This window comes from Peromyscus eremicus, chromosome 1, assembly GCF_949786415.1.
Source record: "Peromyscus eremicus chromosome 1, PerEre_H2_v1, whole genome shotgun sequence".
Lineage (NCBI taxonomy): Eukaryota > Metazoa > Chordata > Mammalia > Rodentia > Cricetidae > Peromyscus > Peromyscus eremicus.
In genome coordinates, this window is record NC_081416.1 from 74,993,750 (window position 1) to 75,021,710 (window position 27,961).

The 27,961-nt window shown below is 50.2% G+C and overlaps 1 protein-coding gene across 4 annotated transcripts; it reads left to right on the top strand.

The window, feature by feature from the left end:
- The first annotated feature begins 266 nt into the window (after window positions 1–266).
- Window positions 267–27,863, top strand: Bcl7c (BAF chromatin remodeling complex subunit BCL7C). 4 transcript variants are annotated; one of them, XM_059266341.1, is made up of 6 exons: window positions 267–582; window positions 1,052–1,130; window positions 1,479–1,587; window positions 1,670–1,834; window positions 3,242–3,327; window positions 27,438–27,863. In XM_059266341.1, the coding sequence occupies exons 1-6, from the start codon at window positions 491–493 to the stop codon at window positions 27,633–27,635; spliced, it is 729 nt and encodes a 242-aa protein (XP_059122324.1). In that variant the 5' UTR covers window positions 267–490; the 3' UTR covers window positions 27,636–27,863. The 4 variants fall into 4 exon arrangements, with proteins under 4 accessions (XP_059122324.1, XP_059122333.1, XP_059122340.1 ...); XM_059266350.1 differs by having other exon boundaries at window positions 270–582; window positions 1,673–1,834; XM_059266357.1 differs by lacking the exon at window positions 27,438–27,863 and adding an exon at window positions 3,898–4,095 and having other exon boundaries at window positions 275–582.
- The last annotated feature ends 98 nt before the right edge of the window (window positions 27,864–27,961 follow it).

The following is a 27,961-nucleotide window of genomic DNA, read 5'->3' on the forward strand; positions in this document are numbered from 1 at the left end:
GAGGGCAGACGCGCGCACACACAGCATTTCAGGGACGCCCACCCGCCGCGGACGCACACCAGGACAGTCCCTCTCGCGCACCCCTGTGCCCACGTGGCCGGAACGCACCGCCTCGCTCGCTCGGGCCGCGCGCGTCCAGCCGCACAGCTGCCCCCCCAGCTCTCCCTCTCCGCGGCGGGCAGAGGGCGCTGTGCGTCCGTGCGCCCCGAGGGGCGGGCCCGGGCCGGGGCGGGGCTGGCCGGGCTTCCAGGCCGGGGCTCTAGCCGCCCGCGCCGCCCGGGCCGCTCCGGGGACGGGCCGGGGCGGGGCGCGGTCGCAGGAAGCCAGGCGGGGACGCGCGGAGGCGTTGGGGAGCGAGGGAGGGCGCGGCCAACTCCCGGAGGGACGGCAGGCCGAAAGAGCGGCGCCGGGGCCTGGCGCGCAGCCTGAGATCGCCGGACCGCAGGCCGTCCCACCACGGGCTCTGTCCCGGCCCCAGCCCCCCGCCAGCATGGCCGGCCGGACCGTGCGGGCCGAGACCCGGAGCCGGGCCAAAGATGACATCAAGAAGGTGATGGCGACCATCGAGAAGGTCCGGAGATGGTGAGCGCTGCCCCTGGGCCAGGGACACAGCCAAGCCACCTCCTCCTAACGCGTCCGCCCTTTCCTGGCCAGCTGCCCCCGCCCACCAGCTGTGCTCTGAATCGACTGGGCTCCCCCCTTTCCCTGGCAATTCCCAGAGGTCTACAAAGCGTGGTCCGGAGTGGTGCTTTCCCAGAGCGGGAGCTCATCTATGCCCCGCCCCCTGAAGCTTTGACACTCTTGCAAGCTCGCCCCGGGTCTTCATCGCCAGAGTCCCTGGCCAGGCCTTGGTGGCGCCCTGCTGTGTGCCCCAGGTGTCTGCAGAACCGCAGCTCCAAGTTATATCCGTCTGTGCCCTAGGTTTTGCAGGGCTCTTTCTGGTTCTATGCCCTGTTAGCGAAGCTTCCCTTACCCTCGCACATCTCCCCGACCCCCTGCTCTATGGGGCTCACCCTTGGGCCTCCCTGACCAGTCTCCTGCCCTCCCACAGGGAGAAGCGCTGGGTGACTGTGGGTGACACTTCCCTTCGAATCTTCAAGTGGGTGCCTGTGGTGGATCCCCAGGAGGAGGTGAGCAAGCCCAACCCCCAGCAAGCTTTGCATCTGGGCAACCTCAGGCAGTTCCCTCCCTACCTTGGCCTCCACCTTCAGTCGGCTTGGAGACTCCAGTGTGGAGCTCAGGCAGATGGTAATGATTATTAGCCCGCACACACACACACACACACACACACACACACACACACACACACCCCTCACATGCCCCCCTCCCTTCTCTGAGTTCAAGACCTAAAACTCAGCCTCCACAACTTGAGACTACACCTCTTGCTTCTCTGAGCCCAGGTTTCCTTATTTGTATTGAGGGGATTTGTATGTGTTCACCAGACCTCTGGCTCTGACCTTACCCCCTCTCGCTCTCAGGAGAGGCGGCGGGCAGGCGGCGGGGCAGAGAGATCCCGAGGCCGGGAGAGACGCGGCAGGGGCACCAGTCCCAGAGGGGGTGGCCCCCTCATCCTGCTCGATCTCAATGGTATGTAAGGATCCTAGAATGGGGAGGGAGGGAAGGAAGCTGCCAGGGGCTCCCTGGCCGACCAGCTTGGCTCTTGCTTCAGCAGATGAGAGCAGCAACCAGAGTTTCCACTCGGAAGGTTCCCTGCAAAAGGGCACTGAGCCCAGCCCTGGGGGGACTCCTCAGCCCAGCCGCCCTGGATCGCCTACTGGACCCCCAGAAGCGATTTCGGAGGATACTCAGCCCCCACAGCTGGGCCAAGAGAGAGGTAGGCCCAGGTGGCTCTCAGGAGCCCTCTCTTCTCCAAAGTTGACCCCAGCTTGTCCTTGTGCCTATGCCATGCCCTCTCTCCCCGTCCTGCCCCTGGACCTTCCCTGACCCTGGCAGAAATTACATCAGCTGCTGTCTCAGTCCTCTGGCTTTGTAGGAAGCATATCACCGTCTGAAATGTTTATGCGAGTTTTTTTTTTGCTTGCTTATTGTCTTTTCCTGTTACCATCTCACGTCAGCCGTCCCGATCTTGTTCATTCGTACTGTGGAATACCTGTTCGGGGGGATAAACAATTCTGATAATCAGAGTGGTTACTAGCAGCAGAGTACCGGCTAACATAGTCCCTTCCCTGCTGAGTGTTCTGAGCACGTCAACGTTTGTTTTTGTTTTCTCATTCAATCTCCGCTGTCACTTTATGGGAGCGATGATCCTATTATGATTCCTCTTTATACACGAGGAGCCTGTCATCCAGAGAAAGATGGCCAGACTTACAGAGCCAGTGAGCCAACACCTTGGGCCTGAGCCCCCTTCAGCTCCTCTGCCTTCATATAGTCGGTCCCCTGTCTGGTCAGTACTACGTCCCATGTGTGGCTGATTTCTGTGCCTCTGGCCCTACCTTCTCAGTCCTCACTTGTGCCTGCTCTAGCCTCGTCTCCCGTCCCTAATGGCCTTCACACGGCTGCAGGACAGCCTTTCCTCAAGCACAGATTCCAAGGGATTATTTTCCTGCTTCATAGCCTTCAGTGGCTCCGCATGGCCTTTGGGTCTTTCCTTTGGCACTGGGGGCACTGAAATTGTTCCCCCCGCCAAGAACACCAAGACATGGGTGGGCCTCAGGACCATGTCTAGATTGTTCCAGACACTTTTGTTAATGGCAGGACAGGGGGTGCAGCTCAGTGGTAGAGTGCTTGTCTGACATGCCCGAGGCCCTGTGCCCCGTTTCTAATACCACGAAAAGGAATGAATGAGGGAATGAAGATGCTAGCCAGCACTTACTGAGCACCTCCTATGTGCTAAGGGCTTCCCCGGCATTGCTTCACTTGGTCCTCATGGCATCTCTTGTGGTATTACCGTCACTGTTCCCATTCTGCAGATGATTTAACCGAGACTCAGAGAAATAGCTTGCCTAAGGTCAGGATTTGGATTTAGTACAACATAGAATCTGTGGTCACTAAGCAGATATTTCCCTCTGCCTAAACTCTGTGCTACCTCAGTTTGTCTCGTGGCTCACTCCCTACTAACGAAGTCCGATGTGAGTCTCCCTCCCTTGGCGTCTTGGTGCCTTCCTCTGGTTCCCACAGTGTTGTCTTGTGTGGTCGGTGCCTGCCCGTTTCTTTTGCCCCCGGCCTGTTCTCCTGGCACAGAGTGGCTGCTCAGGAGGTACCTGTTCATTTGGCATTCCAGACCCAGGGGGCACACCCGCAGGCGGTACTGAGGACCCCCCGAAGCTGACCAAGGAGGAACCTGTTCCAGAATTGCTGGAAGCTGAGGTGAGAGAGTCCAGAGGCTGGACTCTGGCCTTGTGGGGAATGGGGCTTTGGGGGCACAGGGAGATGGCATTCTAGGGTCCAGGAGGGAGATGTGGATCTAGAACCCACCGAAAGGCTTAAGTGAGGTTGGACTCTTGGGTGAAGAGGATTGTTTTAGGGACACTATCCTGAGGGCTGGATCACGGCTGATTTAAGAGCATTGGAAGCCTGAAATGATCTTGGTGTTCCTCTAAGGATAAAAAACAAAAACCTAGGCTCAGAGTGCAGCTTGGTGCTGCTTCCCTTCCTCAGCGTGCTCGAGAGCCTGGGCCCTGCCTCACACAGACACACATCCTGAGCTGTCAAGTTAGCGTAAGACGTTGCCATGCCTCCCCCTGCAAGGACTACCTTGATTCACTTTCCCGAAAAATCCAATTCTTTCCCCCAAACAGCGTTGCCGTTGTTGTTGGTCACTTGATCCTGGGCCAGACTCTGGGTCCCCAGGGGGATAGAGTGGAAAAGGCAGAGGCTAGGAGGCTATACTCCTGGGTTAGCGCGGAGCTCACACACCTGTCCGCCCTTCCTCTTCAGGCCCCTGAAGCTTACCCTGTCTTTGAGCCAGTGCCACCTGTCCCTGAGGCAGCCCAGGGTGACACAGAGGACTCGGAGGGCGCCCCCCCACTCAAGCGCATCTGTCCAAATGCCCCTGACCCCTGAGAAGCTGCCTGCCTCCTGTCCTGTCGCTCCAAGGGCCCCTTTGGCTTTTTATAAATAAAGACCCTTTTGTAATTTTGTGTCATGTGATTTCCCTGTCAAGGCTGGGGAGGGTCTTTGGAGACAGTTTTGGCTCATGCTCTAGTCCTCAGACGGGGTCCCCAAGGCTCTGAGGTGACCTGTATTCACACCGTGATTAGGTGAGCAGTGAGGGCTTGAACCAGGACCTCACCTCCCTTCCACTCCCACCTTGCCCTTCTTCTCCGACTTAGACCCTCCCCGGGACCCAGCAGATACCGCAGCAGCTCCCATTTCACTCACAGGAACACAGGCCCAGAGGGGTAGAGAGGCCTGGAAGGACCCAACTCCTTCCCTGCCTCAGGACGCGGCAGCACTGTGTCTCCACGGAACCGTTCCTTCCATGTGGGGCTCTAGGCCCACACTTCTGTGCTGAGTCCTCTCGTCTCCTGTGCAACTGCCACCTCCTCCTAGATGCCTTCCCTGATTCTAGGCTCCATCAGCATCATCTCCTTTGAGTTCCCACAGTCCTTTACACTTCCTTCCCTTTGTCTTAGCATTTGTCAGGCTGTTTGGGGACCACGAGTCTGGATTTCTGTCTCTTAGGCTGTAGGCATCTCCAGGACTTAACACTGGGAAACACTAAGCCATGAATGAGTGAGTAAACAAGTAGGGCCGGGCATGGTGCTGAGGCAGGAGGATTGTGAGCTCCTCTGTCACTGTCTGTGTGGCTCTAGGCAGGCTGTTTCTACTCTCTGACTTGTTTGTTCACTGGGGTAGTAACTAGGCCTCACCCCGGCTCTACCCCATCCCACCCCCACTCCCGGCCAGTGCCCAGTGAGAAACTTCAACCATACAAGCACTTCTCTGTCCGTACTTGTCAGAGAAGCAGGTCAGGTGAGGTAGCCCTGTTTTAGTTTTTATCAAAAGGAGAGTGAGGTTTAGGGAAGAACCATTTAAAGTGTCAGAGTGTCTGCTGTAGTATTAGTGGGGCCAGGGCTGCCTGGGAAGGCCACTGCAGGCATGTGATTGTATGCGCTCCTATTGTTGTGGAAACATGACCTCCACAGATTCATAATGCCATCATTCTGAAGGTTAGAAGTCCAAACTTGGTGTCACTGGGCCAGAGTCAGGGTGCCTGCAGGGCTTGTTCCTGTGGTAGGCTGTCAGGGAAAGTCCGTTTTCTTGGCCTTTTCAGCTTCTAGAAGCTACATGGACTCAGGAATGGATTCAAACTGTGACTTATCCTCTCCTCAATCAGCTAATCTTTCTACCTCTCTGCTTGTACCATTGCATCTCTTTACCTAGACCTCCTGCTGCTCATGTGGGCTTCCTAGGTATACAGGGTCATTCCCGCCCCCCCATCTCAGAATTCAGTCCATCTGAAAATCCCATTGACATGTAAAGTAACATGCTCATATCCTGGGGCTTAGGATATGGACATCTCTGGAGGGCCGATAATCCGTATGACCACATGTGGTAACCTCAGCAATTTTCTGGGTGTGTGTTGTTTCATTATTCCCCTCAGTGACACTGTGAAGTAATGTAAATGCTCTACAAACTGTAAAGTGCCTTGTATGGCTTAGCAGCATGATGTTAAGGCCAAGAGTTCAAGTTCTGGGTTTGAATTTCACCGTCTGCATTCAGTTTCTTATTTTCAATTGTATGTGTATGGGTGTTTTGCCTGGGAGTTATACCTATCACCATGTGTGCAGTGCCTGAGGTGACCAGAAGAGGGGGACAGATCTCCTGAAACTGGAGTTACAGATTTTAGATGATGTGTGGGGTCTGGGAATGGAACTTGGGTCCTCTGGAAGAGCAACCAGTGTTCTTAACCACTAAGCCATCTTGCCAGCCCTGTTTTAAAAAATTATTATTTTTAATTATATGTAGATGTGTGTGTGTGTGTGTGTGTGATTGTGTGTGTGTGAGATGTGTGTGTGTGTGTGTGTGTGTGCCTACATGTGGATATGTGCACATGAGTGCAGATGGCCTCGGAAGCCAGAGGTGTCAAATCCCCTGGCGCTGAAGTTACAGACACTTGTGAGCCACTGTGTGGGAACTGGGAGCCTGAGGCCTCTGCAAGAGCAGCGAGCGCTTGACTGCTGAGCCGTCTCTCCAGCTCCTGCTCTCATTCTCGGTGTGATGTACTTCTTTGTTCTCATCTGCTTTGTTTTGTGATCTGTAAAATGGGGACAATAATAATGTGAGCCAGGTGAAACCATTCTAAGAATTAAACGAGGAAATCCATGGGGAGAGAGCCCTTGACTCAGTGCACAGTAAGAGCAGCTCAATAAACGTAAATGACGGCTTTTTTCCTCGGCTTCCCATATTGCAGATAAGGATGTACCACGGTGTAGGGCAGGTACCAGGGACCTGCCCATCATTGAAGCTGGGCAGGTTCTGGCTCTGTAGCAGGTATCCATTTCTGAGTAGCCTTAAAAGATTCAAGTTCAGTCTTCCCTGTTCCTGTCCTGGTCACAGGCCTTGGCTACTGTCCCAAGCCTATTGGATACTTTGTGGCCAACACCCCCAGCCCTGTCTTGGTCTGTGGGCTGCTCCTTTTCTAGTCACATTCTGCTGCATACATGCTGTGCCTTCCCGTCCCTCCCCAAGTGCACTCTTTGTGGGGATTCTCACCCTGCAGGCTCCCCCTTCTTCCCCACTTACCCTGGCCCATGTCACCTGGGTGCTCTTGGCCCTGTCCTAATTTTTTCTTTATGAACATTCTACCTTCCTGCCTCACACCTATCCTCAAGTTAATTTCCTTTCTCCAAATTCTGTTCTGAGCTTGCAGACTCAGTGGCCAAAAGGTGACAGAACCCCCGGGCTGTCCTGTGGGTCCCAGCTTCATTTCCTTATCTAGCCATCCTTCCCATTGCCCGTGCCCATCCGTGTCTCCATCCCCAGTCCCCATTCCTGAGCTGCCATGTCCTGAGTCTCCATCCTGTTAGGTAGCTTTAGTCAGGGTTCTCTAGAGGAACAGAACTGGTAGAGTGAACGTATGTAAAGGTAATTTAGACACTGTTCCATTGCTGTGAAGGGACACCGTGACCAAGGCAGCTCTTATAAAAGGCAGCATTTGATTGGAGTCTTGCTTACTGTTTCAGAGGGTGTGAGTCCATCATGGCAGGGAGCATGATGCTGGAGAAGTAGCTGAGAGCTACTACATCCTTATCCACAGGCAGGTGGGGGAGCGCAAAGAGGGATAGAATATGACATGCTGGCCTGACTTAGGCTTTTGAAGCCTCCAAGTCCACCCCCAGTGACACACCTCCTCCAGCAAGGCCACACCTCCTAATCCTTCTCAGACAGTTTACCAACCGGGGGCTATGCATTCAAATATATGAGCCCATGGAGGCCATCCTTATTTAAACTACCAAAACACCTTGTTTGGTTTTGTTTCTTGAGACAGTGTTTCTCTGTGTAGCCCTGGCTGTCCTGGAACTCACTCTGTAGGCTAGACCGGCCTCAAATTCAAGCGATCTGCCTGCCTCTGCCTCCTGAGTGCTGGGATTAAAGGTGTGTGCCATCAGTGCCTGTTGTAACTGTGCAGGCTTCCATATTAAACCTAGAATCTCCACTCAGAAGTCCCACATTAATAAACTCAGCCTGATCCAGTTTTTTTTTTAAAATTTATTTTATGTATATTGGTGTTTTGTTTTGCCTGTGTGTGTGTGTGTGTGTGTGTGTGTGTGTGTGTGTACCACATGTATGAGTTACAGTTGTAAGCTGCCATGTGGATTCTGGGATCCTCTGGAAGAGCAGTCAGTGCTCTTAACTCCTAAGCCATTTCTCCACCTACCCACCCCCGAAATCCAGTTTTATGTTCCTTCCACTAATATCCCACACCCTTATAATCCATTCCCACACATAGTCCCCAGACTTCTGCTTGACTGAATTAGCAGGCTCATCAAGCTCTTTAGTAGCATAGCACACCTCCCCATGGACTACATTTCCATCTCCTATCTAGGAGCCTGCCTGGCCTTAAGGCTGGTTATAGGTCTAGAGCAACTATTGGTGGCCCCTGGGGGACGTTAGTATTCTCTTGCCTGGCATTTCTTTCAGGGAAAGTCATGGCTGGTTTAGCTGACAGTGAAGAATTGATTTTCTCAGGCAAAGGCAGAAAAGGCAGTGTTTCCAGAAAGGAGTTGGGGTGGGGATGCATCTTTTGCTGAGGGTAGAGAAACTTCTTCCTCAGATGAGATAAACCCTTGAGAATCTGAAGGTTCAGTGTTTTCAGACTCAGTAGGGTCCTGTCACACATCTCCATCCAAGTTATAGGATCCCATTCTTTACCCACTAACGCCCTTACTTTGACCGCTGACACCTTCCGAGGCCTGGACTTGGATTTCCGTTGAAATTCAGCTAATCTTACAATGAGAGCTTTGTTGTGCTTTTCTGCAACTTGAGCTCCGTGGCCGTTGGAGAGAAGATTCCCTTCTAGGGCACACTTAGAAACCTTCACCTGTTTATGGGCATCTAGAGCAGGTCAGTTATCACTGAGTTCACTGTTTTCCTTCAGCACAGTATCCTGAGAAGTTGGTCAGTTTTATCATGGAGCTCATTCTTTTCCTTTGTTAGTTATCCAGAGATGCTAGGAACAACCAACCAGCATCATTATTTTCCACCAAATTTTCAAAGTTTTGTTTGTTTGTTTGGTTTTTTTTGGGGGGGGGTTTCGAGACAGGGGTTCTCTGTGTAGCTTTGCGCCTTTCCTGGAACTCGCTTTGGAGACCAGGCTGGCCTTGAACTCACAGAGATCCGTCTGGCTCTGCCTCCTGAGTGCTGGGATTAAAGGCGTGCACCACCACCGCCCTGCTCAAAGTTTTCTATATAGAGTCATTAAATTCCTTCTTTTCACAATTAGGTGTATAAGGATAATCAAATGCATCTGTCCCGATACGTTTGTCAGATAGTTCATAATTGGGTTTTTACCGCTCTCCATGCTTCTAGGAGAGGCTTCAGCAAATTGGAAAGCTTGTTCCTGATACTTAAAGAATTCATCCTTGCTGAGCGCGGTGGTGGCGCACACCTTTAATCCCAGCACTCAGGAGGCAGAGGCAGGTGGATCTCTGTGAGTTCGAGGCTAGCCTGGGCTACAAAGTGAGTTCCAGGACAGCTAGAGATACACAGTGAAACCCTGTCTCAAAAGAACAAAAACCAACAAACAAAATTCATCCTTATACTTCTGTTGCTCTAGAACCAACTGCTCCTGGTACCACAGTCTGTATTAGTCGGGGTTCTCTGGAGGATTGAACTTACAGAAAGGACCAATCTATATAAAGGGATTTACTACAATGCCTTCCAGGGTGTGGTCTGGCTAGTCCAACAATGGCTGTCTCCTGACAGAAAAGTCCAAGAATCCAGTAGTTGGCCACCCATGAAGCTAGATGTCTCAACTGGTCTTCAGTATAAGCTGGAATCCCAAAGACGTAGGCTCTAATACCAGCGAAGGCATGAATTTGCCAGGGACAGTGAGGGCAAGAAGCAAAAGCTGCCTTCTTCAGTGTCCTTCATTAGACTGTCACCAGAAGGTGTGACCTGGATATGGGGTAGGTCTTCCCACTTCAATGAGCCAACGAAGAAGACTCTATCACAGGTGTCCCTGCATGGGTTTTCTTAATTCCAGTTGTAGTCAGTTTAGTAGAAGTAGCCATCACAGTGGTCTAGGATGTAGACCTCCAGTCTCCCACCTCCATCTTCCCGGTGCTTGGGTTCCAGGCCTGCGCCACCATGCATGGTTTCCTGTAGAGCTGAGGGTTGAACCCAGGGCTTGTGCTTGCTGAGAAAGTACTCTACCGCTGAGCCACGTCCCCAACCTTGTTCTCCTTTCTTCAAGTGCCAAGAAAAATGCTGCAACAGCTTCCTGGCGGTTTCTTGCCTCCCCTTTGGCCTGGGGTCTTCTGCTGTGCAGTGGGCAGCCCTTCACAAGCCCACATCTGTCCATGGTGCCACCCCGCCAAGCCTTCTTGTCTGGCTCCTTCTGCAGGATGTGGCCTCTGCCACTGCACACCTTCAACTGCATGCCCTGCATCATGGTCTCACCTTCTGCTGTCTGCTGTGCCACGACCTCTTCCTCTCCTCTCCCCGTCAGGTTCCTCTTGTCTTTCAGAATCTCGGAATTGAGAAAGAGCTGTCAGTCTGTCAATCCTGTCCGTGTCTGGGCCAGGTGAGGTTTCCCGTGTAGTGGTATCATCTTGCCTCTTTGTCCTTCCATGGTGGGACCCTGGCTCTGAGGGCCTTGCAATGGTATGGTCAGCCTGAGACTCAGCATCAGTCTGATGCCCCATGAGGGCAGATGGATTCTCTGAATTGGTGACACAGAGTTACAATGTACTTCCTGTTTGCTGGGTACCGTTCTGGGCTCTGGGGATGTAACACTAACAAAAAAAGAAAAGAACCCTGCCTTCAGGAAGCCTGCCTTCAGGAAGTCAGAAAGACACTCAGAGTCCCGTGAGGAAGAGGAGATGTCTGGACCAATGCATGTGGGGGCATTTTCATTGCTGTGTGACATTGTAGAGTAAGTGAACACAAAGTGAGAAAACTATAATGTCCCCCAAGTGGTGCAGGCTTTTAAACGGTCGTATGCTGCTTTGTTGCTGACTGGAGCGTTGTTGTGGGGCTTGTCATGCAGAAAAAGAGAGATGGGAGAAAGAACCAGTTGCAGATTTAAATAGAGAGGTCAGAAGAGGCACCACTGGAGCAATGTTTGAAGAAAACCTTGAAGCGATGAGTCTATAAAGCACGTAAAGGTCTTTGTGAAGAGCATTGCAGGCAGAGGGAATGGCCAGTGTGACAGCCCTGAGCAAGGATGTGCCTGGCAACCAGGTCAATGTTGCCGGAACTGAAGGGAGGAGAAGGGAATGTGGGAAGTGAGTCTGCGTGGGGACAGCCTCACGGGCAGGGCGGACATGGGCTCTAGCACTCAGACTGGGGGGGGGGACTTCAGCAAACTGTCATTACATTTAATGTTTGATCTTCTTTTACATTTATTTCTTGTGCATGTAAGCTCACATGCACATGTGCTGCCTACCCCAATGGAGGTCAGAGGACAGCTTGAAGTGGTTGGTGTTCTCCTGCCACCCCGTGGGATGTGGGACATAACTCAGGCCATCAGGTTTGGTGGCCAGCACCATCACCTACATTTAATAGTGTGTGTGTGTGTGTGTGTGTGTGTGTGTGTGTGTGTGTGTCTGTGTGTCCATGTGTGTATGCAATGCAAGTGGAGGTCAGAGGGGTCCTGGGGATAGAACTCAGGTCCTTAGGCTTAGAGCAGTGGTTCTCAACCTTCCTAATGCTGCCACCCCTTAACGCAGTTCCTCATGATGTGGTGACCCCCAACCATAACATTATTTTTGTTGTTACTTCATAATTGTAATTTTACTACTGTTATGAATCATAATATGAATATCTGTGTTTTCTGATGATTTTAGGTGACCCCCGTGAAAGGGTTGTTCAACCCCCTAAAGGAGTCATGACCCATAGGTTGAGAAATGCTGGGTTAGAGGCGGGTGCCTGTATCTACTGAGCCATCTTGCCAGCCTAATCAATTTTTAGTAAACCCCAAAGTGGTCTACCACTACCCTGCATTGAAACCTTCATGGCGCCCCTTGGACTCGAATTTTGAAAGCTCCCCAAGCAATACTAAAAGTGCTTCGACTTTTAGGCCTATGAACATCATTTGCTTGGTTTACATAATCTTGACAGGGCTGACAACATTTCAAAGTCTGGACTCCTGGCTGCCCTTGAAAGTAGAAATTCTGAAACATTGAGTGTGCCTCCCAGAGTGCTTATCACTGGGAGCTTAGGGATACTGGCTACTCCTATGTGGATGAAGTTTGGACTTAATTCTCCCTCTTCTAGTGTTGGCCCTGGTGTGGCCGCAGACTGCTGGCCCATCTGCCACACCCCTCACTTAGTTCTAATAACCGCTCACTGTCCTCCAGCCACCGAGACACAGGCTGCCACTGCCACTGTCCTCCAGCCACCGAGACACAGGCTGCCACTGCCACTGTCCTCCAGCCACCGAGACACAGGCTGCCACTGCCACTGTCCTCCAGTCACCGAGACACAGGCTGCCTCTGTCCTCCAGTGACCGAGACACAGGCTGCCACTGTCCTCCAGTCACCGAGACACAGGCTGCCACTGTCCTCCAGTCACCGAGACACAGGCTGCCACTGCCACTGTCCTCCAGTCACTGAGACACAGGCTGCCACGGTCCTCCAGTCACCGAAACACAGGCTGCCACTGTCCTCCAGCCACTGAGACACAGGCTGCCAATGCCACTGTCCTCCAGTTACTGAGACACAGGCTGCCAATGCCACTGTCCTCCAGTCACTGAGACACAGGCTGCCACTGTCCTCCAGTCACTGAGACACAGGCTGCCATTTCACACTTGTCTTTACCTATAGAGCTCACCTACCAAATTCTTCAGCGTGGCAGACAGGACCTGTCCACGTGGCTCCTGCCCACTTCTCTTGCCCCTCTCCCTGGAGTGTTATCTACCTTTTGTTTTGTTTTATTCGTGTTTTCAAGACAGAGTTTCTCTGTGTAACCCTGGCTCTCCTGGAACTAACTATGTAGACCAGGCTGGCCTCGAACTCACAGAGATCCACCTGCCTCTGGCTCCTGAGTGCTGGGATTAAAGACGTGAGCTGCCACTGCCCAGCATCTCTACCTGACTTTTAACACTAAAGCTGAGCTATAATCTTAATAGAAAGGTCAGGTGTTCAGGGTCATCCTCAGCTATACAGTGAGTTTGAGGCCAGCATGGGGTGCATGAAACACCATCTTTAAAAAAAAAAAAAAGATTAAAAAACCCAAAACATTAAAGCTTCCTGGGCTTATGTCACTTAGCACCTGCTGTTCCTCTGGCTGGAAAGCCCTTCCAATCCCCTCTCATTCCAGCAAACACTTACCTTTCAGGCCTCGGGGGTCACCTTACCTCCTACCTGAAGGTTCCTTGACCTTCCAACTAAGTCAGATCCTGAGCATGCTACTTCTTCCCGTATTGTTGGGTCTCTTCCTTCCTCTGTCAGTAGAAGGCCACACCTGTCCTTCCAGGGCAAAGTGTGTGTGACAGTCATTTTCATTAAAGGGAAATGCAGATAATATACGTGTCCAGGACAAACAGACAGGACGGAGCACATCGTCTTCACTGGTGAAGTCCTACTTGTTTTCAGGTTACATTTCCGATATGACGTCAGGCTTAGAGATATAGCTCAGCTGATAGAGCGCTTGCCTAGCATGCATGAAGTGCTGGGTTCAATCCCCAGCATCATGTAAACCAGGCGGGGGGGTCATTCTTGGCTACATAGCAAGTTTAGGCCTCAGATATGTGGCAGTCCAGGCGAGTCCTCTCTACATATGCATGCTCAAGCTTTTACTGTTGTGTCTGCCTCTGCCCTCTCAGAGACTCTCTGTAGAGATCAGGTGATCTCGGAGTGTTAGGCGAGGGCAGTCTCATCATGGCTTCAGTGGTTCTTCATCGTGTGCTTACTTGGCCAGGTCAGATGTATTTTTTTTTTTTTTTTTAGATTTATTTATTTATTACGTACACAGTGTTCTGCTTGCATGTATCCCTGCAGGCCAGAAGAGGGAGCCAGATCTCATTATAGATGGTTGTGAGCCACCATGTGGGTGCTGGGAATTGAACTCAGGACTTCCAGAAGAACAGCCAGTGCTCTTAACCTCTGAGCCATCTCTCCAGCCCCAGATGTGTTCTTTTTTTTTTTTTTTTTTTTTTTCTTTTTTCTTTTTTTTTGGTTTTTCGAGACAGGGTTTCTATGTGTAGCTTTGCGCCTTTCCTGGAACTCACTTGGTAGCCCAGGCTGGCCTCAAACTCACAGAGATCCGCCTGGCTCTGCCTCCCGAGTGCTGGGATTAAAGGCGTGCGCCACCACCGCCCGGCCCCAGATGTGTTCTTAAAACATACATTCTTCAACTGACAGAAGCCTGTCGTCAGTTAGCAGGGTGCCTGTCAGGCTGTGCAGTCAGGGGTGTTACCTGGCTGGTGACCCCTAAGACTCCACAGAACAGAGGGACAGGACAGAACAATAAACTTTCTGTCCCTTCAAACTTGGCTGTGGATTGTCAGGTTGTCATGTGTGCCTGGCCTGTGTTCCTGTCAGTAGAACAGACCTGAGTGGTATAGGATGGAGATGCAAGACAGGGATGAGGTCATTCCTAGATTCAAAATGACTTGTGCTTATTGTCGTTTTGGACAAGTCACATTGCCTGTCTAGATCTTAGTTACCCCAAGAAAATGTGGACACAATAAGCCAGTGATCCTTTCCTCAAGTTTGGGGTCATCTGCATGAATTTTGTCAGGAATACTGTGAGCCAGGTTCCAGGCCTGAGGATCTGTGACTCGGTGGTTGTTGTGAGGCAGGCTCTTGCTGAGTAGCACAGGCTGCCCTGGACTCACCGTCCTCCTGACCTAGCCTCCCACAGCTCTGGGATCCCAGTCCAGTTCCTCACTGTGTTCAGCATCATTATGTTCACTGCTGTATTGGAATTTCTTGCAGTGTTTTTCCCACTCGAGGGTGGTTAGGAAATGCAGTGGCAAAGTCCGATGTGCTGTAAAATCTGTGATGAGCGTGGTTGAGGTTTTCATGTATTCAAGAACCTGGGAAGAAGCGGGTACGGGTAGATTCATCAACCATCAACCGCCTTGCCTCGGAGGGGCTGAGCCTGTAGAGGGAGGGACTTGCTCCTGCTTCCTGCTCAGCCTTTGTGGAGACAGAAAACACAGACAGGTGAGGCCTGGGTGCTGGAGCAGAGGGTGAGGCAGCCACTCCTGAAGAGCACACTCTGGCCTCAGTTTCCCCACAACGCGGCTGGTGCAGATTAGGCCGCCCAGTAGCAGCTCCCTAAACCATCACCGTGACCCTGGGCAGCATCTGAGTCCCTCTGGGCTCTAGTTTTCCGGGCTGTGATGGATGAGGACAGCTGGTGTTTTCAATTCACCAGCTTAATCTCCTAACACCCCTTCTGTAGTCGAGGAAGAGGGGCTGAGAAAGTTAGTTTGGAATGTGGAATGGCTTCTCACTCCTTGCCCAGTGGACTGAGGCAGAGGTTGGAAGCACAGCCCTGGTTTTGCTCTGGAGGCCAGGTCGGCTCCTTCCCTCCTCCACCTCCATTTCCCACTTCCTTCTCACAGGGTCTTTATGTGGTCCTTAACTTCTGATCTTCCTCCCTCCCTCCAAGTGATGGAATTGCAGGAGTGTCTCATGCCACCTGGTTTCATGTGGTGCTGGAGATGGAACCCAGGGCCAGCTGAGCTACATCCCCTGCCCCAGCTGCTCTCCACCCTCAATGCTGAGGATGGAACCCAGGACCTCAAACATGCTACGCGAATGAGCACCCTGCTTGTGAACGACACCCATAATAGTAGCTACTGTTATCCAGTCTCTGTCTCTGTCTCTGTCTCTGTCTCTCTCTCTCTCTCTCTCTCTCTCTCTCTCTCACACACACACACACACACACACACTTTAAAAATCTTTAAACCTCAGTGCCGGAGAGATAGCTTAGAGGCTAAGAGCACTGGTTGTTCTTCCAGAGGACCTGGGTTTGATTCCCAGCACCCACATGGTGGCTCACAACTGTCTGTAACTCCAGTTCCAGGGGATCTGACACCCTCATAACCAACACCCTCACAACCAATGCACATAAATCAATTATTAAAAAACTTTAAATCTCCAAAAAGCGCTAGAGGTGTACTTCAGCTGGTAGACTGCTTGCCCAGCATGCCCAGAGCCCTGGGTGTGATTCCTAGTACCACATAGAACTGGGTGTGATGGTCTAGACCTGCAACCCTAGTGAAGATAGTCAGCCCTAGGCTTACACAGTGTGTGTGTGTGTGTGTGTGTGTGTGTGTGTGTGTGTGTGTGTGTGGAGAGAGAGAGAGAGAGAGAGAGAGAACTAGCTAGACTTACACAGTAGTGTGTGTGTGTGTGTGTGTATGTGTGTGTGTGGAGAGAGAGAGAGAGAGAGCTAGCTACTGTCTGAGCATTGTATGTGCACACACCAGCTAGGTGATATTTGAGCGCTGTGCCCATTATGATCTCATAAATCACTCGAACTTGATCAGGTAAGTACTATTGTTTTCGTTTTGCAGATGGGGAAGCTGAGACAGAGAAGTTAATTCACTGTGCTTAGTGAATCATGGAGGCAGACTGGAGACTGCTTTTCTTTTTTTTTTTTTTTTTTAAGATTTATTTATTAGCCGGGCGGTGGTGGCGCACGCCTTTAATCCCAGCACTCGGGAGGCAGAGCCAGGCGGATCTCTGTAAGTTCGAGGCCAGCCTGGGCTACCAAGTGAGTTCCAGGAAAGGCGCAAAACTACACAGAGAAACCCTGTCTCGAAAAACCAAAAAAAAAAAAAAAAGATTTATTTATTATATATACAGTGTTCTGTCTGCATGTATGCCTGCAGGTCAGAAGAGGGCACCGGATCTCATTACAGACGGTTGTGAGCCCCCATGTGGTTGCTGGGAGTTGAACTCAGGACCTCTGGAAGAGTAGACAGGGCTGTGAGCCATCTCTCCAGCTTGAGACTGTGCATTCTTTAAGTTTGAAGAAGGGCAGGTCATTTTTCCCCCTGGCTTGGCAGCAATACTTTAGGGTTCCCTGTATGCTGGGGTCCTCTGAGGCAGTCTGTAGCTGCTTGAGAAGTGGAGTTAAAGATGACCCTTCCCAGAGAGGAGTTAGAGCAGCCCAAGACTTGACTTTGCTCCCCAGGACCTTTATCCTGCACAGTTCTGCCTCTCTCAGGATGAGTTAACTGCTGTCCTCATCTAGGACCAGCACCCAGGTGCTGCATGCCAATCTTATGCTGAGTCCATTACAATTTTTTCTTTGCAGATATCCAGCGAGGACAGATTATCCCCCATTTTACAGACAAGTAAATCGAGTTTTAGAACAGTGAAGGGAATTACCTTGGCCATAGAGCTAGGGCTTCCACCAAGGAGCCTGGAGGCCACCCAAGAGTCCACTGTTCTGTGAGCTCCCTAGGGACCTCCTAGATTTGGAAGCTGCATGTATGAAGTAGGTAGTGATGGGCACTGTTTCCCAGCAAGTCCCACACTCTCACTGGCTCCAGTTTTGAATCTGCAAACCATCTCCCAACATTCTAGTAAAAGCAGGCTTTTCTTATTTTTCTCTTTCCTTCCTTTTTTTTTTTTTTTTTTTTTTTTTGAGACAGAGTTTCTCTTGTGTAGCTTTGGAGCCTGTCCTGGAACTCACTCTGTAGCCCAGGCTGGCCTTGAACTCACAGAGATCCACCTGCCTCAGCCTCCCGAGTGCTGGGATTAAAGGCGTGCGCCACCACCGCCCGGCTTCCTTCCTTCTTTTTTTCCTTCCTTCCTTTCTTTTTTTTCTTTCTTGAGATAGGGTTTCATGTAGCCCAGGGTATCCTCACAATCACTATGTAGCTGAAGACGACACCGAACTTTCGATCTTCCTATTTCAATTTCCCAAGTGCCAGTACTTATGGTGCTGTCTCATGCAGTACTGAGGGTTAAACCCAAGGTTTCGTGCGTGCTAGGGAAGAACTCGACCAATTGAGCTCTGTCTCCAAACCTCAGGTTTTTTCCTTCAAATTCAAAATATGAACTCAAGGGTCTTTGGGAAGAGGGGACTCATGAATGTGGGTCATAATGTAGGCTCAGAGGAACATTCTTCCTCTAGGTTCTAGAGCACTCTGCGTCATGGAATCTGGGGAAAGAACATGGCCACTTTTGAACTTGGGGATGTAAGTGTGACAGGAACAATGGTTCCTACTTAGTGTGCAGGGTCCTGGGCATTATCAGAGGTTTTTTTTTTTTTGTTTGTTTGTTTTTGTTTTTGTTTTTGTTTTTCGAGACAGGGTTTCTCTATGTGGCTTTCGAGCCTGTCCTGGATCTCACTCTGTAAACCAGGCTGCCCTCAAACTCACAGAGAGATCCGCCTGCCTCTGCCTCCCAAGTGCTGGGATTAAAGGCGTGCGCCACCACCCGGCAATCAGAGATATTTTTGCATGTGCATAAGCACACAGCACACACACAACGTCCAGCCATGCACCCACTGCCTCACTCCAGTTCTCTAGTCTGTGAGAAGGGAGTCTTCTTAGAGATCACGTCACTCTGACCTCTAATTTCTGTTTATTCCTCCTGTCGTCTGTGCAAGTCCACGCTTGACTCTTAAAAAGGATAACAGGCTGGGGTGGTGATGCACGCCTTTAATCCCAGCACTCAGGAGGCACAGGCAGGCGGATCTCTGTGAGTTCGAGGCCAGCCTGGTCTACAGAGCTAGTTCCAGGACAGCCTCCCAAGTTACACAGAGAAATCCTGTCTCAAAATCAAAACCAAACAAAGGGCAGCAAACACTGGGTGTTACCAGCAGGGATCTGTGGAGGACAGGGATGGCTGCTCCCTGCTCTGGCCCCTTTCCCTTGGTCTTGTCACCAAGGATGGCCTCAGAGTCCTGCACAGTGACCCTCCAGTGTCGGCCTCCCTAATGCTGGGACACAGGTGTGCACTGTGTCCGCTAGAACACTACATTAGACAGGGTGGGCTACATAAGACCCTGTCTCAAAACCAACTAAACAGACAAACCCCAGAACGGTAACGGGCTGGGGAGCCAGCACCAGGTCACTGCAGAGGTGGGTTCTCAGCTACAGCTCTGCTCCCGTCAGGCCCAGCTCATGTCCCTCCTACTTTTCCCTGTGACTGTCAATTGCCTCAGCCAGTGAAAAACTGTCATGATTACAAAGCAAGGTGTGGTGGGCGTCTGGAGAGATGGCTCAGTGCTTCAGAGCTCTTGCTCTTCCTGCAGAGGACCTGGGTTCACTTCCCAGGCTCACATGGAGGCTCACAACCATCTGTAGCTCAATCCCGGGGATCTGGCCTCTAAGGGCATGGAGTACACATGTGGTGCTTATACATACATGTAGGGGAAACAGCCATACATGTAAAATAATATCTAAGATATTTTTATTTATTTATTTTTATTTATTTTTTTTAAATTATTTTATTTATTATGTATACAGTATTCTGCCTGCATGTGTCCCTGCAGGCCAGAAGAGGGCACCAGATCTCATTACGGATGGTTGTGAGCCACCATGTGGTTGCTGGGAATTGAACTCAGGACCTCTGGAAGAGCAGTCGGTGCTCTTAACCACTGAGCCATCTCTCCAGCCCTATCTAAGACATTTTTAAAAGTGAGACCTGGAAGCTGAGAAGAAAAGGAAGGTAAAATAGAGGCTATAAGAAAGAGAGCTGGGTGGTGGTGCTGCCTTTATTTCTAGCACTTGGGAGGAAGAGGCAGGTGGATCTCTGAGTTCAAGGCCAACCTGGTGTACAAAGTGAGTTCCAGGGCTACACAAAGAAACCCTGTCTCAAAAACAAAGCAAACAAACATCTTTTCTAGTTATCTTATTTTTGTATTGATGTAATAAGTTGTCATACATTTAGTGACTTAAGACAACACCAATGGCCGCTGGTGGCCATTGCTTGTAATCAGTCACAACACCTACTCTGGACAGTGAGACTGGAGGATCACAAGTTCTCGTCTCAAACAAATAAAACCAGATTTATTATGTTACAGTTCTGTAAGTCAGATGTCCACCGTTGGTCTCTGTTGGTGTGGTCATGTCTGTGTGTTCCTCTCTGGAGGCCACAAGGGGAAATCTGTGTTGCTGCTCTTTCTGGCTTGTGTAGACTCCCTACACTCCTTGGCTCATGGCTTCATCACCATTTGAATTTGCCTTTCCAAAGTCATATGTCCTCTGATCTCAACCAGAACTAATTCTCTGTTTTCAGAGACCCTTGGGTTTACACGGGGTCCACCTGGACAGTCTGGGATAATCTCGCTAACACAGTATCCTTCATCACAGGCAAAATTCCAAGCTCCAGCTGGGACTTGAAGGTCATGGAGGTCCCAGCTTGACCAGTTGTGATCCTTTGGCATATCAGCACTTCACTTTCTATTGGCAAAGAGTTCAGCAAGCCCAAGTGTGACCAAACTGATCCCCTAGCTCTTCTTTTCAGGTCTTTTTCTTGTGACCATTGCCAGTACCAGTTAGAATACTCAGGGTTCAATCAGTGTGGTAACTTGAGTATAATTGGCCCCCATAATCTCATACAGAGAGGCACTCTTAGGAGGCATGGCTTTGTTGGAGTGGGTATGGCCTTGCTGGAGGAAGTGTGTCACTGTGGGGGCGGGCTTTGAGGTTTCCTATGCTCAGGATACCGCCCAGTGTCTCAGTTGACTTCCTGTTGCCTGCAAGATGTAAGACTCTCAGCTACTCCAGCACCACATCTGCCCACATGCTGCCATGCTCCCTGTCATGATGATAATGGACTGAACCTCTGAACTGTAAGTGAGCCCCACCAATGAAATGTTTTCCTTTATAAAAGTTGCCGTGGTCGTGGTGTCTCTTCACAGCAATAGAAACAGAACTACAACAGGAAAGTTTAGCACACAGAATTATTTTGGGGTGTCATGGCACATGCTTGTAATCTCAGTACTTGGAAGACTGAGGCAGGAAGCTCACAAGTTCAAGGCCAAGCTGGGCTGTAATTTTGAGACCTTGTCTCAAACAAACAAAAGAATTTTTTTTTTTTTTTTTTTTTTTTTTTTGGTTTTTCGAGACAGGGTTTCTCTGTGTAGCTTTGTGCCTTTTCCTGGAACTTGCTTTGTAGCCCAGGCTGGCCTCGAACTCACAGAGATCCGCCTGGCTCTGCCTCCCGAGTGCTGGGATTAAAGGCGTGCACCACCACTGCCCGGCAAACAAAAGAATTATTAATAAATGATTTGAATGTAGGGGCTGGGCTGCAAAGAGCCAAAATAATTCTAAAGAATACATAAGTTACAGATAACAGGATTGACCACTGTCCCTAAAGCTGAATGTTAAGGAAGAGTCCTTACCAGGGCTAAGAGTCACTTGAAAGAATGTGACAGGTAAGTCACTCAACAGTGGAACGTCCTAAGAGCCTGTCATCTGTAGTGTCAGGTGAAGCTGCCTGGAACCAAGGACCGTGGCAAGTGTGCTTGGCAGGGACCAGCACTGGAGAGCTTTGCTGGGACTCTAGCAGAGCTAGACTGACATTCCCCATGTGATCTGCTTGGGGAATGCATGCATGTCTTTCCCAGCCCTGCTGGAAGGGATCAAACACTTTGGAAAGACATGTCAGGACAGGACTCAAGCACTGGCCACACATACTCAGTGAGAGTGTAGGCTGGGAGGAGCTGCCAGACACACAGGTATTCCAGTGCTTCTAAGACAGTTGCTATAGAAACCAAGCTCTGGGGAAGACTGCTGTGCCACCGTTCTGCATAGAGAAAGCAGCATCAAGATCAAGGTGTAGTGTGTGTGCAAAGATGTCCAAGCGTCAGAAATCTGTGCTTGCAAATGCAGTATGTGGTCTGGATTTTGGATGTTGGGAGAGGAAGCATGGTAAGGGAGCTGCAGCCTCCCTGGGGCTCTTTGTTCCAGACTGTTCGTGTAAGGCAGAGGACCGCCAGGATGTCCCCATCTACTGGCCCAGCAAAACTGCCACCAGAGACAAGAGAAATGAAAGTCAGCGGGACTAGAACCAGGCAGAACAGCTACTTCCTCTTGCAATGTTCTTCCAGCGCCCTCTGCTGATACACTTAATGTCATGCTCTGTGAACCCTCTAGTTGTGCCCATGATCAATCTTAAAGAAGGTACTAGAAGAACTTGGAAAAGTAATAAACTGAATCCCTACTGAGGCCCTGTGACCCACAGACTGAGAGTCAATATGGGAGCAGGGGAGGGTTGAATAAAAGGCTTGGAAGATTCTCTCTAGAAGACCCATGAAAGACCACATCCCTGAGGAAAACACAGAGATTAATGTAAACGCAGTGGCTTCTGTATCTATCAGTCTGGCCTGGACAGAAATGATTCGGATTCTGGAGAACGGCCAAAGATGACTGTAGACCCTATCAGGTGATGACCCCAATTGCAGCTACCACATCAGTACATCTTTCTCAGAGCAAATCAATATGGCTCTTGGCGTTTGGTATGAAGCCAGCATTCTGGCCTTTTCTCCATACAGAGTATATCCACAGAAGGGGCATCCCTGGCAACCAAGGGAGAACATGTGTCCCCCTAAATTCCAGGGCTCATACCCCAGTGGAGAGTTTTGTGGATTAGGCAGTTTAAGATTTGTAAACATGTGTCCTCCAATGTAAGCGTCAAGCTGCACCTCACAGTTTACCCCCCAAAAAAGACCTGATGCTTGGAGGCCTATTTGTACATCAGAAGCAATATGCTGGTGATCAACAGTGGACTTATCCACAGGGACCAGAGCATGACAAGGCTCCCAAGCAAACCCAGGCTGCAGTCCATGCTGTTCTGTGCTTGGCACTTATGACCCGGCCAGTCGGGACTCAGTGTCTGTGCAGCAGATGATGGTGCTTGCCTCTAGCCGGTGCCAGTGGAAGGACTCATCTCAGATTCAAAGGATTTATTCATTTACTTCTTTATTTTTGAGACAGGGTCTCACTGTGTAGACCAGGCTGGACTTGAACTCATAGAGATCTTCCTGCCTCTGCCTCCCAGTGCTGGGATTGAAGGTATGTCACCAATTCAAGAGTTTTTAAAATTGTAATTTAATTTTATGTATATGACTGTTGTGCCTGCATGTGTGTCCGTCCATGCACCACTTTCTTGCCTGGTGCCTGTGGAGACGAGAAGAGGTTCCAGGTTCCCCGGAGTCAGTGTTTCAGATGATTGTGAGTGACCATGTGGGTGTTGGGAATGGAACTCAGAAGCAGCCAGTGGTTTTGTTTGTTTGTTTGTTTTTGTTTTTTGAGACAGGGTTTCTGTGTGTAACAGTCCTGGCTGTCCTGGAACTCGCTTTGTAGACCAAGCTGGCCTCGAACTCACTGTGAGATCTGCCTGCCTCTGTCTCCCGAGTGCTGGCATTAAAGGTGTGCGCCACCACCAGGCTTAACTGCTGGGCCATCTCTCCAGAGCTCTCTCTCTTTAAAAAAAGTTTATTTATTTTATTTTATGTATGTATGTGAACTTTTTGTCTTCATGTGTGTGCCTAGTGCCTTTGACGGCCAGAAGAGGGCCCTGGGTCCCTTGGAATTAGAGTTGCAGGCAGGTGTGAGCTGCTATGTAGGTGCGGGGAACCGAACCCGGGTCCCCTGGAAGAGCAGTAAGCACTCTTAACCGCCGAGCCATCTCTGCAGGGCCCACCCCGAGCCCTTTTTACCATGATCACCCTTTGTCATCCTGAGACTGACTTGGTCTCTTGCTGCTTTCCTGGTTGCTGAAACAGCGCCCGGCAGAAGCAGCTCACGGGCCGTTGTTTCGGCTCGCGGCTTCAGTGGGGGGTGCGGCCAGGCTGATGGTAGCAGAGGCTTTTCGTGTCTCAATGGATCAAGAAAGCAGAGCCAGACTGGAACTGGAGGCCGGATATCCTTGGAGACCTGTCTTTGGAGGCCTGTGTCAGCCAGGCAGACCTCATGTCCCAAAGGATCCATAGCCTCCCAAAACAGTGCCACTGGCTGGGGACCAGGTGCTTAAACCATGTGCTGTGAGGGACATGCTACAACCAAACCACAGTGGTGTTCACTGTGCACCACAGCCTCTGTCCTTGACAGGTGAAGTGTCCAGGCTGTGTGGTCAAGCCTGGCCCAGGAGATGCTGTGCTGCTCGGGAGAGGCTTGGGAGGGGTCCAGCTGGAGGCCTGGGTCCCTGACTGTCAAACGCTGTCTTTTCTCATGAGATGAAGGTAGCAGGTCTGTTCCTCATGCACTTCTATGTCACTCTGCCTTAAGACAAGTCCAGAAACAATAACCGCAGCTGAGAGCTGACCGTGGAACTTCTGAGACTGTGAGACAGAATGAGTGTTTCTTCTTCTTTTCCTCCTCGCCCTCTCATCCCTCCTCCTCCTCCTCCTCCTAGTCCGCATTTTTTGAGACAGCGTTTCTCTGTGTAGCACTGACTGTCCTGGAATTAGCTCTGTAGACTAGGAGGCCTCGAAATCAGAGCTCCGCCTGCCTCTGCCCCCTGAGTGCTGGGACTAAAGGCGTGCGCCACCACCGTCCAGCTAAACCTTTCTTCTTTTATTTTTCTCGGGAATTTTGTCACAGCAACAAAAACCCAACCACTACAGTCTGTTGATTTTTCTTTTTAAAATTACAATTTTTTGTGTTTGTTTACCACACTGTTGTATGAAGATCAGAGGACAACTTATGGGAGGTGGTTCTCTCCATCCGCTGTGTGGGTCCCAGGGATTGAACTCAAGTCCTTAGGCTTGGTGGCAAGCACCTTTACCCACTGAACCATCTCTCTGGCCTTGACTTTTCTTTTTTCCTCATTTTTATTGCTTCTTAGTAGCCGGAATAGGAGATGAGGTTCTTTCAACCCAGGCAAGTGGCTCAGGACAGTTTTGTCATCTCCAGTGGAGTCCCCTGTCTCTGTTAGGACTGTGAGGACAAAGCCCCTCAGTGGCTTATACGTCAGACAGTTATTTTTGTGGTTTATCAGACAAACGTTGAATGAAAACTGTCAGTGGGTATGTATAATCCATGGTGCGAAACAGTTATGTGGGACTGTCACAGAGTAGGAGATTTTGAAAATGTTCCACATTATCATCACCTCCTTCGTCTTCTTCTGTCAAAGATTCCTCAACACATTTCTCTGCCTCCTTCCTTGTATCTTTAGAAACAACTTATGTCTTCCTTTGTTGTCAGACTTTCTTTTGGGACCACCAGCTCCCAAATAATGACACAGAGAGTTTTTACTGATTATGAAAGCTTGGCCTTTAGTTTAGCCTTGTCCTCAACTAGCTCTTATAACTTCATTTAACTTGTTTCAATCAACTTGTTTCTATTAATCTACATTCTGCCACGTGGCTCTTTACCTCTCCGTACTGTACATCCTACTTCCTTAGTGTCTCTGCCTCTCTTCATCCCAGAGTTCCGATCACTGCCCAGAAGTCCCGCCTCTTCTTTCCTGCCTAGCTATTGGCTGTTCAGCTCTTCATTAAACCAATCAGGTACCTTAGGCAGGCAAGATAAAACAGCAACACATCGTCAAACAGTGTGATACAATATCCCGCTACATTCCTTTAGTTGATTCACTAGCCCAGCTGAGCGCTAGTTCCAGAGCTTGACCTTTAACCTTATCACATGATGTTGGTTATCCTTTAACTCCATCGCAGCAGGTTGTTTCTTTGGTCTGAAGCCATCCTGCTCTGTCTTTGCAGCTTGCCTGTCTTTGCCGACGGCACAGCCCCGACAACCATATGAAATACTAGATGGGTCAGCCATATGGTGCTGTGCACCATCATTCACACTGTCAGGCCCCCAACATGGAATTTGTCCAAAGGTCTAAGAACACTGTAGTGTGTACACGCATGTATATGCTGGCTGTTCTGTCTGTGAGATGTTCTAGAGGATTCTTACAGCCAGAGTTAGATCTAAAGTTGGCAGTATCTTCACTTGTTATGTCTGCTAATGAATGAATATCTGCCCACAAACCTACATTATATATGAGTCCAGCATGTTGGTTAACAGTAAAAGTCATTTGTTGGAGCCTTCTCCATGAAGTTTAGAAAGGACTAGCTTTTCTGCGTTTAAGTTTTTCTACGTTTCTAAGTTTAGAAAGGACTCTCTTTACGTTTGCTCCTAATATCTGTACTGTTTCCCATGGCCTTCACGGCATACTCAGCTTGAAACGTCTTCCATCAGGAGAGTGTAGAGGCCAGCTGACTGCCCCCGCTACCATTGGAGTTCCCGGTGCCGACTCACAGGCCTCAGAGGGCTTCCAGGTCTCAAGTGCCCTTCACAGTTCTGCGGACTAGACATCTAAGAAAAGGTCTTAGCAGGTTGGTCTCTTCAGAGGCCTCTCTCCTTAGTCGTTTTCTCCATGTCTTCACATGGTCTTCCTGGACTTGCTCTGTATCCAAATTTCCTCAGCACTCATGTGGGATTAGAGCTGACTCTAATGACTTTTTAATTCAGTTATCAATTATTAAAGACCCTATATCCAAATGTAGCTGTTTTCTGAAATACTGGGAGTTAGGACTTCAACATATGAGTCTGAGGGAAGGTTCCATTCAATCCCTGACAGCCAGGATTGAACAGATTTGCAGACATTATTCTATTACTGCAGGACCAAGAGCAGCCTCACCCACAGGGCTTTGGGGGCAAGGAGCACTTTCTGTAAGTCAGCAGCTCCCTTCCATGTCCTGGAAAGTGAGCAATTTAGATGGCTCCCCCAGGACTGCTTGTGTTAAGAGTGTTAGTGCTGGGTTGGGGATTTAGCTTAGTAGTAGAGCGCTTGCCTAGCAAGCGCAAGGCCCTGGGTTCGATCCTCAACTCAAAAAAAAAGAGTGTTAGTGTTGCTGGGTGATGGTGGCGCACGCCTTTAATCCCAGCACTCAGGAGGCAGAGCCAGGCAGATCTCTGTGAGTTCAAGGCCACACTGGTCTACAGAGCGAGTTTCAGGACAGGCATCAAAACTACATAGAGAAACCCTGTCTCGAAAAACCAAAAGTGACTTGTTTGGGGGGGAGGGTAAAAGGAGTCCACTAATCACCCTTTTCCTGAGCCCTCAACCCTGTTACAGAGTTAATCACTTAACTGTCTGTTTTTCTGAGACCACATAGGTCCCCCTAGCAAAGCTTGGAACCTGGGAAAATAGGTCAGAATGTAAATAGGCTCCCCTTTAGGGGAAAAAGCAGGAAAGGTAGATCTGTAGATGCATCATTTCTCCTTCCTAGCTGCCATTGTTTCCTAAGTCAGTCAGGAAGAGGCCAGGAGTGTATTACCCTTTTTGTTTATTTTTATGTGCATTGGTGTTTTGCCTTCATGTATGTATGGGTGAGGATGTTGGGTCCCCTGGAATTGGAGTCACAGACAGCAGTGAGCTGCTATGTGGGTGCTAAGACTTGAACCCGGGTCCTCTGGAAGAGTAGTCAGTGCTTTTTTTTTTAGATTACAGGTGTGCACCACCATGCCTAGCTCTTTTTTCTTTAAGCCAGACTGGTGGTGCAAATGTGTAATATCAGTGCTGACGAGGTGGAGACAAGTGGAACCGTAGGACTTACCGAACAACCAGCCTAGGCCAGTCTGAGCGCCAGGTTCAGCGAGAGATCCTGTTTTAAAAAATAACGTGTAGTGTGATTGAGGAAGACACCCAAGGGTCCCCTTTGGCCTCCTCATGTGCCTACACACACACACACACACACACACACACACACACACACACACACAAACATGCACACACACACGAACATGCACACACAAAGAAACACAGAATCTAGCCATTTGTAATATTCTTTCCACGCTGTCTCTGTTAGGACTCCTGTCCTTCTGACTTTGTGTAGGTAAGGAGAAGAGCAACTCTCCATGTTTTCTTTTCTCCTTACAGGATTCTGGAGTGAGAATGACAAGGAGAGCCCTCCAAGAGAAAGGCTTGAAAACAGAGCCCCTCAGGAGGCTTCTTCCCAGGAGAGGCCTCCGGACAAATGCTCGCTCGACTTCCTCGGTGCCAGACACCAGAGCTCCGGGAGGTGGGAGCAAGGCCCAGAGGGCACCCAGGACGATACCACAGGGGAAGGGGAGGTGAGCGGGCCCATCCCACAAGGTGAGGCCCTTAGGTCTTCTTTAGCTGCCCCAAGATCCAGTCACCTACTCGCACCACGTAAGGGTGGAGAGAGCTTCGGAGCTGGACGCCTGCTGCGTGTACCTGGAGGTAGGCGGCCAGCTCTCCACTTGTCCCTGACCCTAAATCACGGATCCATCTTGCTTGTTGTGGGTCCAGAACTGTGGTGCTTGGGGCAGGTCACAGACAAGGAGCGTCTGAGGACGCTGCTGGGTGATGCCTAGAAGCAACTTGAATATACGAAAGAACGGATGCCGGGCCGACTTGGCCACCTCTTCCTGCACCAGGGC